This window comes from Antedon bifida, chromosome 8 (genome assembly GCF_963402885.1).
Source record: "Antedon bifida chromosome 8, ecAntBifi1.1, whole genome shotgun sequence".
In the NCBI taxonomy this organism is placed as follows: domain Eukaryota; kingdom Metazoa; phylum Echinodermata; class Crinoidea; order Comatulida; family Antedonidae; genus Antedon; species Antedon bifida.
The window spans coordinates 14,583,961-14,604,374 of record NC_136233.1 but is presented as its reverse complement, the minus strand read 5'-3'; the positions used below and the strand labels follow the sequence as shown (position 1 = coordinate 14,604,374).

General features: G+C 32.8%; 1 protein-coding gene across 10 annotated transcripts in view; it reads right to left on the bottom strand.

The window, feature by feature from the left end:
* Positions 1-19,058, bottom strand: part of LOC144850041 (uncharacterized) — a 131,538-nt gene extending 112,480 nt beyond the window's left edge. For 9 of the 10 annotated variants that reach the window (XM_078707207.1, XM_078707206.1, XM_078707212.1 and 6 more), the window contains exons 1-6: positions 18,690-19,058; positions 14,943-15,028; positions 11,707-11,844; positions 10,974-11,195; positions 10,215-10,475; positions 9,832-9,924 (exon numbers count right to left, since the gene is read on the bottom strand). In XM_078707207.1, the coding sequence (XP_078563333.1) occupies positions 9,832-9,924; positions 10,215-10,475; positions 10,974-11,195; positions 11,707-11,844; positions 14,943-15,028; positions 18,690-18,799 (910 nt within the window). In that variant the 5' untranslated portion in view covers positions 18,800-19,058. The remainder of the gene's footprint in view (positions 1-9,831; positions 9,925-10,214; positions 10,476-10,973; positions 11,196-11,706; positions 11,845-14,942; positions 15,029-18,689) is intronic. The other variant, XM_078707216.1, reaches the window with a different exon arrangement.
* Positions 19,059-20,414: the final 1,356 nt, after the last annotated feature.

Here is a 20,414-nt window from a genome sequence, read left to right as displayed (position 1 = left end):
ATTCAATGCAATTCATTTTTCATTTCGTTTCTCTTTATTTTGGACTTCATCATATCCATAAAATAAAACAGTACATAATATAATATACAAAAGTTTAGTAAACAATCAGCAGTTTACATTTAGATTGTTCCATTTTTTCTGAAATTTTGATTCAGCTAGAAAATTATCGTTTACTACTAGTGGTTTTAAGCAATAATTACGTCACTTTTGCTGTAGCTGGCACATCCCTTCGAAAGTCCACCGCGTCTAGCATGTGTGACAAAACATTTCTTATATTATTGTTGGTATAGTGCATGTGAGTGAGATACATTTGTTGATTTAGCAAGATTGTCATATTGTATATGTATAAGAACTGTATAAGAAAATTACGTTGTTGTCAATTCTTGAGGCCAACTCAGACAGCGTCGTACGACAAGGCCCGATAAGTCGTATCGTCGGGAGAAAATTAAACATGTTTAAAGTTCTCCCGAAAACCTAAAAACTACGCCCAGCGCTATCTCAAGACGACTCGTCTCGTCGAGATTCAACTCAGTCAGACGAGTCAAGACGTTTTTTCAACATGTTTCGTCGTTTGATGCTGTCTGAGTTCTCCTTTACTAAACTCTTTCAAGCCAAGACCTTTTTGTTACTACCAAAAATATGGCTTTAGTTGTGCCAAAATATTCTTTGGTTGTGCCAAAATATTCATCATACCATAAGCTGCCTCCTTACAACTTCCAAAACGATTTAAAGTCTTGACAACAGTTTTCTAATATTTTTGGCATCCACCCTAACTTGTCAGAATCATTACTTTCTAATAATTAAATTAGTAAATGAACAGTTTCCGTAGTAAAATGTAACAAAACCGTGTGACCAAATAAAAAATTCTACTACATATTTGTTTTCAACTTTTGTTTATTTGTGCATGAATGGCATCATCAGTAAGTAAAGGTATTCGGCTTCTTTAGAGTCTTTATCAGATGTCATTCAAGTTTTATAATTGTTCATTTATTTCTATCTAATTTTAATTTGGAAAACCTAATTTGAACATTGGGGGTTTCGAAGCATGACATTGACAACCACTACAAAATACAAAATTGAAATAAGGTTTAACAATCTCTGGCCACTGAACATTAAACACTACTTCTCCTACCAATAGGCCTGTTTTGAAATCTCCTCTGACACCATGTGATATAAAATCAACCAATCAAATAACATATAATTTATGTAAGTGCGTAAAGAATAATCATTTCTATTTTCAGCAATTTATTTACGCAATAGCGTCACATGAATAAAATATTCCCACAATTGTAACCACAGATGATAGATCTGGCATGAAGCTGTGGCAACCTGATTATTACATTGTTGCCCTTCAGTAAAGCTCTGTCTACACTATCAAATTTTATGTGACAAAAAAATGTGATGTGACCATTATATGGACATGATGATGTCATATCACTACCATATTTGGACATATCGCTACCATATTTGGGCACATCACATTTTTTGCCAAACTAGTTTGATAGTGTAGACAGATCTTAAATGACAATAATCAAGCCCTTTGGGACAGGAAAAAGTGAATCATCATAATTCTTTCTCCAATAAATACCTAATTTATTATAATTACGCAAAGTCATGTAGAAATAGAACTATTATTTCCACAATACATTTCACCTACATGTTTTTGTTCTTGTAATTTGCTACCGAAAAATATTTGTCCCAAAACACTAGAAAAAAACTTTTTGTCTGCCCGAAATAAATTGAAATTATCAATCGTTTATGAAATTACTGATCTTCCTTTTTGAAACTTTGAAAGTTGAGTTAAGTGATAGACAGGTGCGGTTTAGCAGGACTTAATCCTTGCGTGGTGTCGAAATGAGCTTGGCCAATAGAATCACTAGAGTTTAGACAATTTGTTGGTCAGCAAAAATTGCTTATCCACATTATTATTTAATAAGGTCAGTTTTAAATAACTGTACTTGCCAAGTTTTGTCTCATCTTGATAAAACAAATGATAAACAAAACACACACATGATGTCATATCACTACCATATTAGGACATATCACTACCATATTTGGTCATAGCACTACCATATTTGGGCACATCACACTTTTTTTTTCCAGTGTTTTTTTAAATTGAAGATTACAACAGGATTACCAAGTATGCTTAGTCATTTCGAGACAATCACGATGACATTCTCTGGTTGGAAGCTGGTTTGAGGACAGCAGCAGGGTGCTAGACTTGTGATTCCTCAGGGTGTCTAGGAGCAGGTTACTTGAACCAAACCTGTATCCAGGGTGTCTGTGAGGGTCACAAAGTCATCAGAAAACACTATTGCCACTGTTACCATTTCTTATAGCCTCAAGTTTATTCATAAATTTTGTTGATAGTTTTTGCAATAATATCTTCAGCCCCGTCAAAGAAAAACAATTCATATTTTGACTCAAAGACTTGCACAACCTACTTTAGTATAATACTCAATATAGAAAACTTTACAACAGCAAAGAAAATTCCCTGTGGTTGGTTAGTATAGTTTCTTTTGAAATCTAAAAGACCTAGTTTCAAATCTTAGGACAGTCACAAGGCATTTAAAATTGTGAGAGATGAAACAAGAGTAACTTTGTGGTTGGTTAGCATGGTTGCTTACAAATTCCAAAGACCTAGGTTCAAATCATGGGACTGCCAAAAGACATAGCTTATAGAAAGAAATCATTTGAGTAAAATTTAACAGAATAATACTTCGTAAGCTCTGTCTACACTATCAAACTGTATGTGACAAAAAAAAAGTGTGATGTGCACAAATATGGTAGTGATATGACATCATCATGTCCATATGTCACACATGTCACATTTCTCACATACAGTTTGATAGTGTAGACAGAGCTTAAATACCAAAATTAAACTTCCAACCATCTTTTAACGGAGCTTCGTAAACAAATAATGGCTAAGAATAGTCATAATGCTATTCCTTTGTCTTCATGCTGTCTACCTGACAATTTATTTTATCACATTTGACAGATAATGAAATTAAACATAGTTGTTTTGAAAGACATCTGCTTGAAAAATTATCAACAGATCACTTTCAATTTAAAATTTTGTTTAATTTGGATTCTACAATAGGAAAATATGATGATTGGACTATACAAATACCAGTTGGACTTCTCCTCAAGAATGAGGTGGAAAAAAAACAAAATTCTTTTGGATTGTAATGAACATGACATAATATGCTGCAAAGACATGGATATTGGGTTACTTAAAGAAATGTAGTTAATTATTAGTCAGTGGGATATTAACATAGAATTGGTTGATAACAGAAATCAATTCTTCTTCTACTTAATCAGCCACAATTTTTAGGTACCAGTGGGAGGGAGGGGGCAAAGTTCGGTTAGGATACATATTCCGCGACACATCATTACCTATCTCGTTGAAAAGACAGGTCTTCAACCAATGCATCATACCAACCCTTATCTACAGTTCGGAAACATGGAACATTACTAAGCGTCTCGAAAAAAGGCTGAGAGTATTACAGAAAGGGCAATGGAAAGAGTACTAATAGGTGTCGCAAAGAAAGATAAAGTGTCAAATACAAATCTCAGATTTAAATCAGGAGTTCAGGACATAATAAGCAGCATAAAATCAAAGAAATGGAGGTGGGCAGGACATCTGGCCAAGAGATACAGTATGACAACAGATGGACAGTCAGACTGACAAATTGGACTCCAAGAACCTACAACAGAGGCAGAGGGAGACAAAAGATGAGATGGAGGGATGAACTAACAATTCACATGGTGGCATTGCATGGCAAAGAGTAGCTAGAGACAGAAGTGAATGGTCAATTGGTGAAGAGGCCTTCGTCCTGCAGTGGAAAGAAATAGGTTAAGAAGAAAAAGAATGGAAGGAGGGGGTAGGAATCGACCTGATGGGTGCAGGCTGATGTTTAACTTGCAATGTAGGCCTATATTACATTTAAGAAGAGTTTACACTGCTTTTCATAGGTGCATAGGTGAATTGGAGTTTATTGTTATTAAGAAAAGTTACCAATCAGTATCTGTGACAAGAATCGTTGACGGTCACGAGTATGCATTTCTTTTTTGAAAAAAATAAGATGTATGGTGGAGGGTGACCAACTCTGCCTGGTGACCTGGGGAACTACTTCCGTATCAGACATACTTACAAGGGAAGGAATGTAGAATAGAAGGAACATTGACTAAGATTTATACATCTAACTCGCATTTATAGTAAGGCACACATTAATGAAATCAACATACAGTACATATGATTATTTGATTCTTCAACTTACACCTCTAAACAATGTCAGGTGATACGCGGTAATGTCATTCACAACTGCAATTTAATTAGACTATTAACGACATGAATAACAAACTATCATAAACAATGTATCGGAAATCATTCCAACCTTTCAACAATGTGGCATGTGCAAATTGTGACAAACAGTATGTTGTCACTTTGTTGCTTGGTAACTTGTCAAAAATATGTAATATTATCCCATCATCATTCATAATGTCACATTTAATCCCTCCTAAGGGACAGTAATGGTTAAAACACAAGAGTAAAGGTAAAACAATGTAATTTTTTTTTTTTTGACAGAGGTGAAGTAGATCAGGAATCGGTGAAATAGGATTTAAAACAACTAAAGGACATATTAAAGCTGATTATGGTCTCTCTTCTACAAATTAAAAAGTGTCTACATGAATAATAGAAATGATAACAATTTGTCCTAATTCATTTTCATAAAAAAAACATAATAAAATATAAAATTAATATCTCATTCTACAGAAAGTGTCTACCCGTAACATATCTATTAATATAGAAATAATACCCATCTCAGAGAAGGGAACACAAACACGTTCAAATTCATTTTCATTAACAAAAATATAAAATTAATATCTCATTCTACAGAAAGTGTCTACACGTAACATATCTATATATAAGTTAATAGAAATAATATCCATCTCAGAGGGGGAACACAAACACGTTCAAATTCATTTTCATAAAAAAATTAATATCTCATTCTACAGAAAGAGCCTACCCGTATCATATCTATATAAATTACTAGAAATAATACCCATCTCAGAGGGAGAACACAAATACATCGTAATTCATTTTCATTTTAAAATAAATATCATTATTTGTAATGCACCGTGTCTTATGGTTAATTTTGTAACTCCTAAAGAACTATCTATGGTCCTCACATTAACATCTTTTAAGAACATAGTAATTCATGTCCAGACACCATCCTCTTTATTGGACATTTCATAAAAACATCTTTAAAACATGGAAATGACATTACTTTTTTCATGAATACTAATTTAATTTTAGTAGATAAATCAAGTTTTCATAAATATTTTTCAATTTTAAAAAAAGAACCAATCCAAATTAGTACACACCCAGCATCATAACAGAAAAACTACAAAATATTAATTTAATTTTAGTAGATAAATCAAGTTTTCATAAATATTTTTCCATTTTAAAATTGAAAAAATTGCATAACTACAGGAAACTACAACCATATAATATTCTGAATATAAATGAAGAGAGTAAAAATTGCAACTAAACTAGTAAAGTAATATAAGCTTTGCAGTACACCACATGTTTCCAAAAAAGAAATAAAGTGAAATTGAGAAATCTTAAAGTTTAAAGCTCTGTCTACACTATCAAACTAGTTTGACAAAAAAGATGATGCCCAAATATGGTAGTGATAGGACATCATCATGTCCATACATCACATTTTTTGTCACATAAAGTTTGATAGTGTAGACAGATCATTAGAGCATCTTTTAAAAACATTTAACAGCATACATAATAATACAAAGAATAAAGATCTGCTTCTTGGTATACAGATGCCCTGCAATTAGACCACTGACAAGCTTTTATATATACCATGGAGAATAATTTGTTCATGTTTAAATAAAATCACTAAAACAAACAAAGTTAATGATTTAAATACTGATTATTTTAGGAACAAATTGTTTAATCAACTAACTTCAAAATATGTTATAGGATTAAGGCATCAATTACTGACTAACAAACCAATATTAACTGTAAGTCAAGTACATATTGTGTGCTCTATTCAATCGTTAGTGTCTTTATCTTCGTGACAATCTGAACTTTTAATTATAAGGCTTTCCTGAAATCACAGTTAATTAAATAATGAGTCATTTCTAGACAAGGTGAACCCTTGATTAACAAGATAAAACTACAGTTAATTGTTATTTTTTTCTAATATTTAAAATGCTTCTATGTTATAAAATTATGTAATTATAATTAAATTAAATAATCAAAATTTAGTTGACATGGTCCTTACAGCTATAAAAAATGAAAACAAAATGTGGGTAAATACTTTTTAAAATTAGGATGTTATGTAAGTAAATCTTTTTTTTTAAGTCTATATTGCTAAATGTTTGGTTTTTTTTAATCAACATTAAAGATATGTAAGTAAATTTTTTTTTATGTTGCTAAATGTTTGAAAATGGAATAAACGATAGGTAGCTTGAAGCCAAATGTTGTCAATTACTAGTGTGACACTTCCTAAATTTGCCAGTCAGTATGGGACCAATTGGGAACAAAACCAGTGTGTCCTCATTTGGCCTTAGAGAACATTGTCAACTAAATTGGAAACATGTACGTCAGTCAGTTACAGGTTGCAATACTCAATATATTCTCAACAGATTCATACCATGTCAAATAACGAATGTACAGGCTTGTTGAACACGGCGAATTAACGCCAGACAGACAACAATCATGTCACAAATTAGCCAATTTTGTCGCGTCTTTGTATTTGTGATGACAAAGGATTGAACGTATTAAAAAACAATGATATTCATTATTATTGACCCAATACTAGGTCATGTGATAAGTATTAATTTTTGACAATTTCATGATTGTCACGCGTCCACATGATTTCTATGCTAATCTCACTCAGCGGTAAGCAGTCTGTCTTTGAAATTTTATTAAGTGTGAAACTGATGTTATTAAAGTAAGATTCTATATTACGAATATGTGCCAAGTTTGAAATGTACTATTACATGCAATGAAACACAAAATGATTCAGCAATACCAGGCAAAAGTATTAAAAATAGTGAGAAAAAAAATGTACTATACACTAGCCAACAACATTTCAAATATCTCTATTTTGTTCATTGGAATTTATAGGTCCATGGTCTGTAACTACCATTTTGTAGGCCCTAAAATATATTTCTACACCGTGTAAAACTCTGTCTACACAAACTAGTTTGACCAAAAAAGTGTGATGTGCCCAAATATGGTAGTGATATGTCAATATGTGGGCACATCACATTTTTGTCACTTAAAGTTTGATAGTGTAGACAGAGCTTTAAATTTGTTAAAAATAAATTTCAAAAAGTGATTGAAAAGCATAACATGTGCTTTGTTATCCTTGAAAATATAACAACATTAGTAACGCTTTCTAGAAAAATCATTGACTCATATAATTCACATGGTCATATGATAGCGTGCTTGTATCCGGATGGCTGAATCAACCACTGGTTTTTCCCAAACTGAGTGGCTACTTTATTTTGACATATATTTTTTTTTATTTCATACACATCCAACTGCAAGTAACTCGCCAATTAAGAATGGATAAACTATTTTATAATTTATCGGGCTAAAAACTAAGTCTCATTTAAGGCTTAGGGAGTGGAATTGAAAGAGTCGTGAGTTACAACCATGGCACTAGGTCAGGATTGAACCCTGGACCTTGGGATTAGAAGGCAAGCACATACACCACCAAGCTAAAGCTCCAATACATTTTAATACTTATTATTAGGGACATCAAACCAGCAACAAAAAACGTTATATACTACCTAGTTCGAGAGGTAGAGAGCAATTGATTGTACTTAGAATTAGATTGTAGTTTGTATTTCAATTTGTTAATTTTGACTAGATTTTATTTGATTTTTGTATTTTGACGATGTGTATTTTTATATTTTAGCTTTGCAATGAAGTAAAAGCTTCATAGATAATTTGAATGCCAAAAATAAATATCTTCAAAAATAGGTTGTCCCTATGGTAACCTAAAATTTGACATAAAACTCATACAACATAAGAGAAAAGAGTACCTAATTAATATATATATCGATATATGAAATTGAAAATTTCAATTGCTGTATTTTTAGTTTACATATGGTACAAATTAACACTTAGTATACAGTAATATTTATATCAAAGCATTGCAAATTATTTATTAAATAATTACACTGAAGTACAAACTACCACAATCGCCCTGATCCTTAATTTCCTTGTGGATATTTACGACGGACGGGAGAGTAACGGGAGTGCAACTGTACCATGAACTAGAATTCACCTGACTGTACTACGGCTTCAGCCTTGCCCCTTCGAGGATTAAGATTGAGGACGTACCAATTTCCCGTACATGTACAACACCTAAGGGATTTTGCTTTGCTTACTGATAATTAAATACACAAAATGTAGTATCTTATTTTAATAGTGAAATGGGTTTAAAGAAATACAGATTATTCATAATTTCTATTTGTACTGGTTCAATGACTGAATAAATTAATCAAGTATTTCAAAAGAAATTACGCATTTTTTAAGCTTTTAATATATAATTACCGTAATAAATTGGGTATAGCCAATTCCCATCTACACATTCTGAACACTAATAGAGTAAAATCTGAACCAATTTAACAAATTAAAAGATATATTTTCTACCTGAAAAACAGTAATTTTATTATTTTATTCATTTTTTCAGTGAAATTTTTATAAAAACTAGAAATATGGTTTGTTCAAATTTTTATTTTACTCATCTTTATTTCAATATTTTTGAGACAATATATCTTTAAATAAAATGTTGGGATGTTGCAATTGATCCTATTAACTATAAACTATAAATAATAATAATACTAAATTCCAATTTCCTTGGCTATTCACCATATTTAGTTGACAGGCCTGCATGCCATGTTTGTGAGGATTTTGAACAATTTAGGTCGGGTATAAGATTGTATGTCCCAAAGCCTAGTTTCCAGCCGATATTCAGGACACAGTCATCTTGTAATTCTTAAGTTTTGTAATACCAGGCAAACATGCATAGGAAAGATTAGTTAGAGTACATTAATATGTAATTATCAGTGCTTAAATACGTCTTAAATGTAGGATGCTGGGCCTTCAGCTCAGGTCTCCATGCTGTGAACAAATAATCTGGTGAATTTTCTACTTATTTAAGGAGGACATAAATGGCCAATTACATTAATCATTTCCTAAAATGATTATTTGGTTTATCACTGCTAATACATTTTAGATAAGAAAACGATAAAAATACCTTATAATTAGTAGGGACCAACAACCGGATCTTTTGGGTATACATAAGTCAAACTACCTTGGCCTATGTTAGTGTGAGTAATGCCTAATTTGTAAATTATTTAAAGAAGAATACGTACAATGAATGAGTATGACATTTAGGCCATCTGAACAAAAAGTTGTTATTAAACCATAGAGATATTATATTGTTTGAAGGTTTGCATGGCGAAATAAAATCGATATAAAGTTTGCGGTACACCACGTATATTGGTTCTGAAAAGAACTGTTGAGTTTCTCAAGATATTATATCTCAATATTATCTCAACATATTGGCTTTCATTTTTTGTACCAAAATAGGGAATCGGTATCTCTGCAAATATTGGATACCTTTGAGCTGGCTATTTCTGATTTTCTGGAAAGTCTGGCATCCCAAATGTATTTTAATGGTAAAAAGAAAACGTATGGAGAGTTTATGTTTTCGGAGAGTCAACTGTACACTACATACATATTTTTTATCCTATTCTTCAGAGTGAGAGTGACGTTATCAAACTTACCAACACACTGGATACCATTGGACGTTGACCTGATGACCGTACCTGGTGGGCAGTTTACAACTGGCCTGGGATTATTAATACATGTAGAACACCCTGAGAAAAAAATATATACCAATAATGAATTACTGGGGAGAATGTTTTCATGAGTTGCAAGATTTGCATTGTACAAAATTCTCAAAAAGCTGAACGTGCAATAGAACAATTTAATAGAACTTTTTCTGTGCAGTAGAACTAATACTTAACACCATGTGATACTGAATTAACCAATCATAAACTAAGAATACATGCAGGTGTATTTTAATAGTTTATTCCAATTTTTTAACAAATTAATTTATTCAGAATTTAATTCCGATTCTTATAAAACTACTCAAAAATAAACTTACTTGTGTAAGACCTATAAAAGGGTGAGATACCACGCGTGGATGTTGCGTAACCGTTCGGTACATATCTAGTAGCAGATCCCAATTGCCCGCCGCTCTGTGCAGCTGTATCTGAATTCAAAGGGCTACCTAGTGCGTGCATCGGAAGACATGTCCTTAAATTATTCTGCAATGCATAACCACGCCGACATGTGCATTCATAGCTCCCTTCTTTGTTGCTACAGAAGTGATGGCATAACCCTGCTTGTATGCACTCATCAACGTCTTACAAAAAAAAAATACATGGAATTAACTGGAGTGTGTACTACAAAGTGAAAATATTAATATGAAAACAATGTTTTATGTCTCTATGGCAAACAGATACAGAACAGATAAGGTTACAGATACAGATACCAAGTGAAAAATACTAATTTTATTGTAAAAAATGTTTTATACTGGATACAGAATACAGATACAGGTTTGGAAACAGGATGGTATGGAATATCTGGAATCTGGGCTAGCATTTATCAATCCAGTTCTTTTACAATATGATATATGTAAACCTTTTTTAAAACTTAATCAAAATCATTGACACATTTGATAAATCTGAACTTGAGGACTTTTAAGGGCTGTGAATCCAGGTCTTAGATATGCATTTTTTATATCAGATATATTTATTCATAAAAATTCATACAACCAGAAGACAGCAAACAAAATTCTGCAAACAATGTATAATATGCATTGTGAAAATAGTGACAAAATCAAAATACTACTGTACACTACCTTGACATGACCTCATATCCGATCTCAATTCATAACCGGGAGGACACGCACATCTTGCTATACCGGCAACACGCTCACATCGATAGTGGCATCGTAAACTAGTACATGATGTATATGATGGTTGGTTAACAGGTCTGGTGCTAGTGCGTCCCTGAGAAGCCTGGTTATAGTTATCTTGTAACTGTTGCCTTTCTTCAGTTGCTGTTCGCTGGTGAACAATTCCTGAAATTAAATTTATAAAAAGCTCACTAATTTTATTTTTATTATTCAGCTATCTGCAGACAAGTTGTATGTGTACTATAGCATTACAATTCATTAGGCTTTCCTGTGAATACTACAGAAAGAGGATTCTGCTTCACTGAAAGTTTGCCGTCTAATCGCCCCTTCTGCTACCGCATTTCTGCTAAGTTTGTACTCCCACAAACAGTTTAAATCAGCAGTTGTCAACAAAAAAAAAACGAATGTCGTTTAATCGGTTTTAAATTTGTCCCATTTTTGCTGCAAAGAATTTGCTCCTGTTTCTGCTTCAAATAAAATTGGGAGTAATTTATTGACATTAAATTAAAGATGTATTGTCCCCCAAAAACATGAAAAATAAAGATTAATTAAATCAAACTTTGAATATGTTATTTTGTAGTTTTAATAAAGTTAATCACTTTAGTAGAAGATATAACACAGGAAACAAGACATTACCACAGCAATATTCAATGCTTCACCAATCCTTATTGCTTACCTGTTCGACCTTCTTGAAGAGCCCCTGAGTACTTGGGTACTGAACTTGTACATGACATACCAGAGCTGGTTTGAACGCATGTTGTACAGCGATTTGGTGCAGTACAAGAACCACTACCACAACTTCCACGACACACAGCTTTAATAAAAAAAAAGAATTGTTATCTCTATATGATGAATAACTTTGATATTTGTATACAGTACACTCCTTAGGGACACTGCTATTCAGGGAACAACTCTATTAAGACAGTATCCAATAAATAGAGTGGCAATATATGTTTTAATACTACGAACAACTCCTATTAAGGGGACATTTTGGCCCTGAAGGTGTCCCCTAAAAACCATAGTTTAAATTTTGTGTCCTTTTTTTTTACACATTTACTAAATTTTAACTCATAATCTTGAAAGCTTAAGACCGCGCATCTTTCTCCACACCTACTTTCATCCCGACTCTCTTAGTAAATGGAGGTTTTCAAATTTTGTTTAAAACTTTCTAGTAGTGGGAAATACACGCCATTTTAGCCAATATATAACACATTACTACATTAGATCAAAGATATGATGTTATAATAATGCGCTAAAATTTGACAACATTAACATTTGGAGATGGATCATACATTTTATAGCCTGGGTGCAGAACAATAGGAAAAAAGTAAAAGAAAATTATTTTTAGTTTTCTGATATATACCATATAGAGTGTCAGAATTCTAAATTGTTTTTGGGTTGAAACAATGTTGGGTTCACGGCATAAAAGAGGTAATAGGTAGGGTATCAACTGATGCTAAAGTATCCGTCAATGATATGTCTTCTTAAGAAGACGGCTACAAGAACAGTAGCAGTAACATTAGGCCTACTTTTAGAATAATACAATTACATCTTGATATGCATTTTGTCTTATTCCGCCTAACTACTGTTCCAGACCTCTACCCTAGTTCCCATGGAGTTCAAACGACATCTTTAACAACATTGAGGATACTTTCCAACATTAAAAGGTATATTTTAGGTGTTAAAAATGCAGCAAAGTTATTAAAGATGGTATCAGGATATTTATCGATACATAATATAAAATTGTGAACGTCAAGAAGCCTATATGGCAGGATGTTCGCAGGGTCTATGTCCGTAATAATCATCTAATAGGAAGTGCATAATTGTTGTATTGACACCAATACAGTAAGTTTGTTGTGTCAGAAATTGATATCCAGTTTTTAACATAAAATAGATTCCCTTGTGGTGATTTTCAAAATAAACAAGTACTATAAATCACAACGATCAGTGGCGGATCCAGGATTATGAAATAGGGGGTCCCAGGGCCTAAAAATGGCAAATTGTAGGTGCTTAAACTGAATTTAATATCATCTTTTGCATTACAATTTCCAAAATTTGACTGAATCTTGAAACCGCCTATGACGATATATAATTCCTATATCATCTTTCGGACTTGATTAAAGTGCTTAACAAAAATGATTTATACATAAAAAGTTAGAAATTAATATTCAGTTTTTAATACGAGATTCTCAGTAAATATTGTTAAGCGTAAAATAGGAAATGGTTGATTAATTACAATCTATCATCTTTAGCCATGTGTCTTGTTATTACATTTTTCAGGCCTACATTTTTTTCCCTTAGGCACAGGTAAATCAACAAACACTTATTACCTGCCCTACTTAAATTTTGTTGAGATCTTACAAATTTGACCTATTTATTTATATTAGAAAATCACACTAAAAATAATATACAAAGATTTCTTCTCCAAGAAAGACTACCAATGTGTTGTAGTACTAGTAGTCCTAGTAGTATAAGTAGTATATTATTATTGTTATAGTATTTAGCAACAGTGTATACTAAATAGTAATAATATACTGTAGTGCTTGATAAATGTTTCTAGATACTGTATGTAAGCTGTTCTATTTTTCACAACACTGGGATAAAAACATTTTGAAAGTACAGCTGAACTCAACCAGACCAACAGTTTTGATTGGTTAGAGGGGCGTTTCTACTCCAGATGGGAAAGGTCATTGCCCAATCCATACTTTTCCTTAAAACCATTTTTGGAAGAAGCCTGGATCATATGGATTAATTCTTTTCATTTGGGGATACATTAGGCATATTCCATTGGAAAAACAAAGGTCATGTTATGGATACCAGCAATGGATTCTATTTGGAGATCACCTGATAAATAATTATGTTGGGAATGCTATGGTATCTGCACATAAATGGCATTATCTTTTCAGTTTAGGCAAATTTTGTAATATAGTGTCACATACTTTACATATCACACGTGGCACCTGTAATCATGTTAAGGTTAGGTTAGGCTTATGGAATACTATATAGGTGTGATACACATGTGACATTGTATTACAGAATGACGTTCACATTACATTAAGATTAGGTTAGGCTTATAGACTACGATACAGGTGTCACATGTGATACACATATGACATTACAGAATTTGCCTATGATACTGGACAAATTATAGATACAGTATTAGCTAGGGAATAGACCTAGATCTTATTAGTTCAACTGACACAGGGTTCCTTTAAACAGACCAGACAGTCTCATTGCTGTATTAATGTTAAGCCTGGAGTTTCCGAAGCATGGCCTTGATATGCCTACTGTGATGGTATAGGTTTATCCTATTAGTGCTCCCTGTACAATTATGTTCCATTTTAAGGTTAATAGTGGGTTTTTCTCCATCATTTTATTAACTGTTTTTACATCCTTGATAAAACTAGAGGTGAGACGGAGGTGCTCTAATGGTAGAGTGTCTCCATATCAAAGAAAGACCTTGGTTCGCTTTTAATTGTGTATGGGCGAATTTTCTCATTTTTTAATTAAACACATTTTTGTATTTTTAATAATTACTATAAGTGACTCAGGATTTAGAGCTCGACCTTTAAAATGTGATTTATAAAATTAACATTTTCTTTTTTTATACATTTCTTACAAATTGCTATTAAGTATCCCATTATTTCATCCTTTTATGTGCCCCAATTCATTTTAGAAGTACCCTCACCGGCCAGATGGGCTAAAATTGTTCACGTCAAATAGCTTAGGTAACATCATACCGGAAAGCAAAGTTCAATATAATATGTTTTTATTGTGTGAATAAATATATATAATGAATGACTATCTATTTGTATCTCCATTGAGATCATCTGAATCTATCGTTTTTGGTGTTCATAGATTTAATTAAAAACAAAGAAACAAAATCTCTTCTCAATATCTCCTCCTACTTACGTTGTATGCACAACCCCGATGACTTTGACTTTTGCCATCCTAAACAACACTGAGGTCCAGCTGGACCTTGGCAGACATGAGGCCCTCTATAAATAAAACAAAACAAAAATTGTGTAAAGCTGTGTCTGTATTATCAAATGTGATGTGCCCATATATGAATGATGTCAAATCATATTTGGGCAGATCACACTTTTTCTATCAAACTACTGTAATTTGATAGTGTAGACAGAGATATATATTATTATTATATCATATTAATATATCCTGCTTTATTTTACCATATTAAAACACACCTTTTTGATCTTTATTAAAGAATGAACTTTGGTGAAATAATAATAATAAATAATCATTTTCAAATATCACAAAATATACAAAACTCATAGATAAGGTTAATAGAATTTTATTGTGCATTGTTTTAAGTATCGTTTAATTTATTCCATGCAATGCAGTTTAAACTCATTAAAGATAGGGAAATTCACTAACTTTGAGAAAAACTACATAGCAGCTCAAATTACTTTTTATACTATGATAAAACCTAATACAACGAAAAATTGCCTTGGTAAAATAATTGTTCCTCATGGATATTATTAATTGGTAGATCAAATACTTTGTTCATGTCATCATTTGACAAAAATAACAGAAAGCAGGAAGAATTCTAATAAAAATACCAAGATACCAGCAGGTGAAATAAAAACTGTTTCAAGTCAGCACCCCTGTCTACAAAATGAACTATAAATCAAGCCCATTTGGCAAAGGGATTGAATGGTGTAGCTGTCAATGTGGATATAATACACACACTACTATGGAAGGCAATCGCCGCCAAAAATACAAAAGTAAAACAAACAACGTACTTTCACAAACGAACAACGTACTTTTACAAACGAACGATCTAAACTAAAACAAAGAACGTACTTTCACAAACGAACAGCCTACTTTCACAAACGAACAACCTACTTTTACAAACGAACAATCTACTTTCACAAACGAACGAACTAATGTAAAACAAACAACGTACTTTAAAAAACGAACAACCTACTTTTACGCGAACAACGTATTTTTTACAAACGGACAACGTACATTGATAAACGAACAACCTGCTTTACCAAACGATGTAGATTTCCGAATGAACTAAGGACTCGTCCATTTTTTAAGTCGGGTATAAAAACACCACATGACCTGAGGAAAATAAAATGTTGTTAATAGTGAGCTCTCTATTTTGTGTCTAAGAATATAGAGTATACACTACATAACTACATACAGTGTAGCAAAGGTAAAATTATGGGACCCGCCTTTTATTTCAATTGTTATCATGATGACGTCATCAAAATTAACTCGAAGATAGAAATTTTGGAAGGAATTTATCTGAGCAACAACATATTAACGTGTAGAATTGAAGAATTTGGATGCGTAGAATATAGATGCGCGCTATTTTAAATGAACTATGACGCAAAAGATAAAAATACGACTTTTATAATTCAACTGGCCATAAAATGATGTCACATCAACATCCGATACGCAACATTTTTACATGAATTCGTATCTAGAATTCAACATCTTCCAGAAACCGTTTTCATAAGGGTCACTTTTCCTCCATTTGTCAGGATGAGTTTTGCTTACGCGCGCAAGATACAGGCTGCTCGCTTTGAGATCCCTCTAAGGCATATCCTCTTATCGGAACTTATGCAATTACCCGACTTAAAAAATGGACGAGTCCTTAGTTCATTCGGCAATCTACATCGTTTGGTAAAGCAGGTTGTTCGTTTATCAATGTACGTTGTCCGTTTGTAAAACATACGTTGTTCGCGTAAAAGTAGGTTGTTCGTTTTTTAAAGTACGTTGTTTGTTTTACATTAGTTCGTTCGTTTGTGAAAGTAGGTTGTTCGTTGGTGAAAGTACGTTCTTTGTTTTAATTTAGATCGTTCGTTTGTGAAAGTAGGTTGTTCGTTTGTGAAAGTACGTTGTTCGTTTGTAAAAGTACGTTGTTTGTTTTACTTTTGTATTTTTGGCGGCGATTGCCTTCCATACACTACAGGCCACCTGAGTTTGTTAGCTTGGCTAAACATTACAAGCTGAACACACCACAGTGGGCCTGTTGCTGTTGACAGGTATGACAGTAATCAATGTGAAAAAAACAAGAAAGTTATACAGCTCAATTGAATAGGGTCAACTAGATTATTAAATCAATTCTCCTGAGATTCAAATTATATTTGGTCAACTATAGTTTTAACCAAATTAACAGTCCTCCTAACTAGGAATTCAAAGTCTTACAAAATAATTAAACAAAATTTAAGTATTAATTTAATACCTTTTTGCTGTTTCCAGGGGTTATGCAGCAATCATTTTTAATTTGATAACATAATTGAAATAAAATTTATTTTGATTCTTTAGCAACTAATATTGATATTATATTATTATTTAGGATGTCAATAATATTATTCATATGCCTACTTTACTTAATAAGAAGTTGTTGACAATTGATTGACGCCACTGGTATGTAAAATTTAATGTAAAAAGATCCCCTCCTTTGGGACACCTATAAATTAATATAAATTATTATTAATTTAAAAGGGTTCACTTTCCAGTGAAACACTACTGACCCTATTTATTAAATATTATTTATTAAAGATGTATTGTCCCCCAAAAACATGAAAAATGAATATTAATTAAATCAGACTTTGAATAGGTTATTTTGTAGTTTTAATAAATTTAATCACTTCCGTAGAAAAAAAAACAATGTTTTCACTTAGAAAAAGACAAAGTAAATGGTTAAATTCAACCAAAAACCTATTGGCTGGCAGCCAATTTGACTATTTTTTACTTTAAATTACAATTTTTTCAGGTAAATACATTTGTTTTCAATGCAAATTTTGGTCAAAGTGGATAACTATTATGGGACATTAAAATGGCATATTCAACAAAAAAATGTTTTTTCAGGGGACAATACATCTTTAAGAGGACATTTTCTTGTTTTGGATTCTCGCATGGAGGTATAAAAATATATATAGGCCTAGGCCTATATAAATATTTTTATACCTCCATCATGGGTCCTTGGGTATCCCCTTTTCTTTCTTTGGACTGGAGGTTCTATCTAGGCCCTAGTTATAAAATTGGCAGAACAGTTATTTTTAGTTAGCCTAGGCTAGGCCTACTACTAGGACTGGACCTACTGTAGGCTTACGTAAGCCTACTACTAAGCTAGGCATTCTTGGACCCACTTGGGCCCCCACATATCGGAAAGCAAAATAACAACATAGGCCTAGACTAGGCCCTACTACTACCCCCCTATGCCTAGGTCCTCTCTATCTAGGCTAGGCTAGCTAGCTAAAAATGTAAGTAGATCTGACTTACTACTATCTCACTAAAACACGTGTGTGTCAAACATGTTTTATTGGTTAAAGCAATAAATAAACTTAGTGAAAACAACCTGGGTTATATTAATAATAGGCCAGTGGCACAACAATTAACCCAATGTTGTTGGGCCTGTGTTGGCTACACACTGAATATTCATATCATATTCTTCCGACGATTTCGATTGGTGCACGTTTTTCTAGGTGCACGCACACGTGGTCGGCGGATACTGGATTTGATCTATCAGTTTTAATCCATAGATCAATAAACAAGTTCAATCTTTTCAAAGTTCAAAAAATAATACATTACAAATACTATATAGGGCTATTATTAGTATATATTATAATAATTATTAGGCCTAATCGATTTATATCGATTAGCTTCGATTAATTAAATTACCTTTTTATATTTCTGACATTTCGATGAAGAATTCTATCCTCTGCTGATGAAACTCCCACAAACAGAAGAACACAAAATAGTAAATTCCGGAGATTCACAATGTTAGACATTATTGTCAAAAGTCAAAAAAAGGGGAATCCCCTATACGAGATTTCCAACACGTTTTTGGTATATTCCGATGCTGTTAAAAAACAAATTATCCAAACAATGTCTACAGCTTTTTTAAAACAAAAAATGTCCTATTTTAAAATAATAGTGACATTATTAAGTAAACTGCAAACTTCTTGACAAAATCCAAGAATATCCTGGGTTTTACAAGCAGACCTATCGTTTCTTATCGCCGCAATTCACTAAATGACAATTTTACGCACTCTACACCAATAAACGATCAGCAATCACCTCCCAGGTTTACTCATAGACCAGGTCAAGGGTCATATTTGACAGAGAAAATTATACCTACTAAATGGCATTGAAATCTGATCTAGGCTTCCTTTACGTGCTTAAAAAGGCCACCTACAAGTTTTATGACTAAAAAACTATACAAGAGAATAAAGCGTTGTGATTGGCTAAAATATCAGATAAGTTTTGATCAATTTCAAATACTATACTATGGCTCTGAATTGAAGCAGAGCCGGCCATATATATGGCTCTGAAATGAAGTTATCATATAATAGAGAGATAGAAATTGCCGCATTGATAAAAGCTCTGAACAATCAACACATTTTTTTAAAAGAGCAAAATATTAATGAAGAAATGCAAATTTAAAAAATGGGACTTGAGGAGTTCTGTGAAATTCTGACTAATATTATTATGCTCTGGGAATTGATACAGTTTCCCGTATCAATAAGATGGACTTCCTTCTTTTCTAGATTACTTTTTAACTAAATGAGGGGATCTGCTAGGTTCCCGCCCGGAGAAATTGTTTTTTTTTTACATGATTTGAAAAATCTTCTAATGTAAAGATTAAACAACATCAAAATTCAACAGTGTGGCGCGTGTTGACCGCAATGACTAACAATACCATCTTCCCCACTACACCTGCACCAACTCATTTGCATAATAACGCACGGCATACCAACTGTTCAATATTTGTATAGGGGTCGCAAGCAATGGGTTGGTTGGATGGCCAGGCATGTTCAGGCTGCTATTGTTCATCATTTAATTCATTGTATCAGTTGTTTTGATTTCTCATTTTATTTATTCATGCTCAAACACAGTAAAATGTAGTACATGGTTTGAAATCATTTTCGTTTGTTCAAAGTTTAAAATTCACACACAAATTGTGAAATTATTTATTACTATAATGCATTTATGTATTTAAATAAATAAATAGAGAGAATACACTAGCCAGGCTAGGCCTCGGCATCTTTACACATGTCTATTTAATATTTGTTCCTAATTTTCTGACATAACTTAGGTGTTCTTAAATTGAGGGCGCCAAACATAAAATTTACGAGATCGGAAAGAGGCGGGAAGCCAAAAAAAAAAAAAATGATGGTGTGCTCCCTTGCCTCTAGCACGGTAAGGCTCTCTCACAGCCTTGGGGGTACCACACACCAGATGCTTTGATGTTATTGCCTCATGATGTGTGGTGGAAAGGGGGACGTTTAAATCTGTGAACCCCAAACACAGAAGCTCGCATAGCTTTAACTCTTTTCCACCGACCGGCATGGGGTTTGAACCCACGATAATCGTGTTCCACGACGCTCTACCAACTGAGCTATC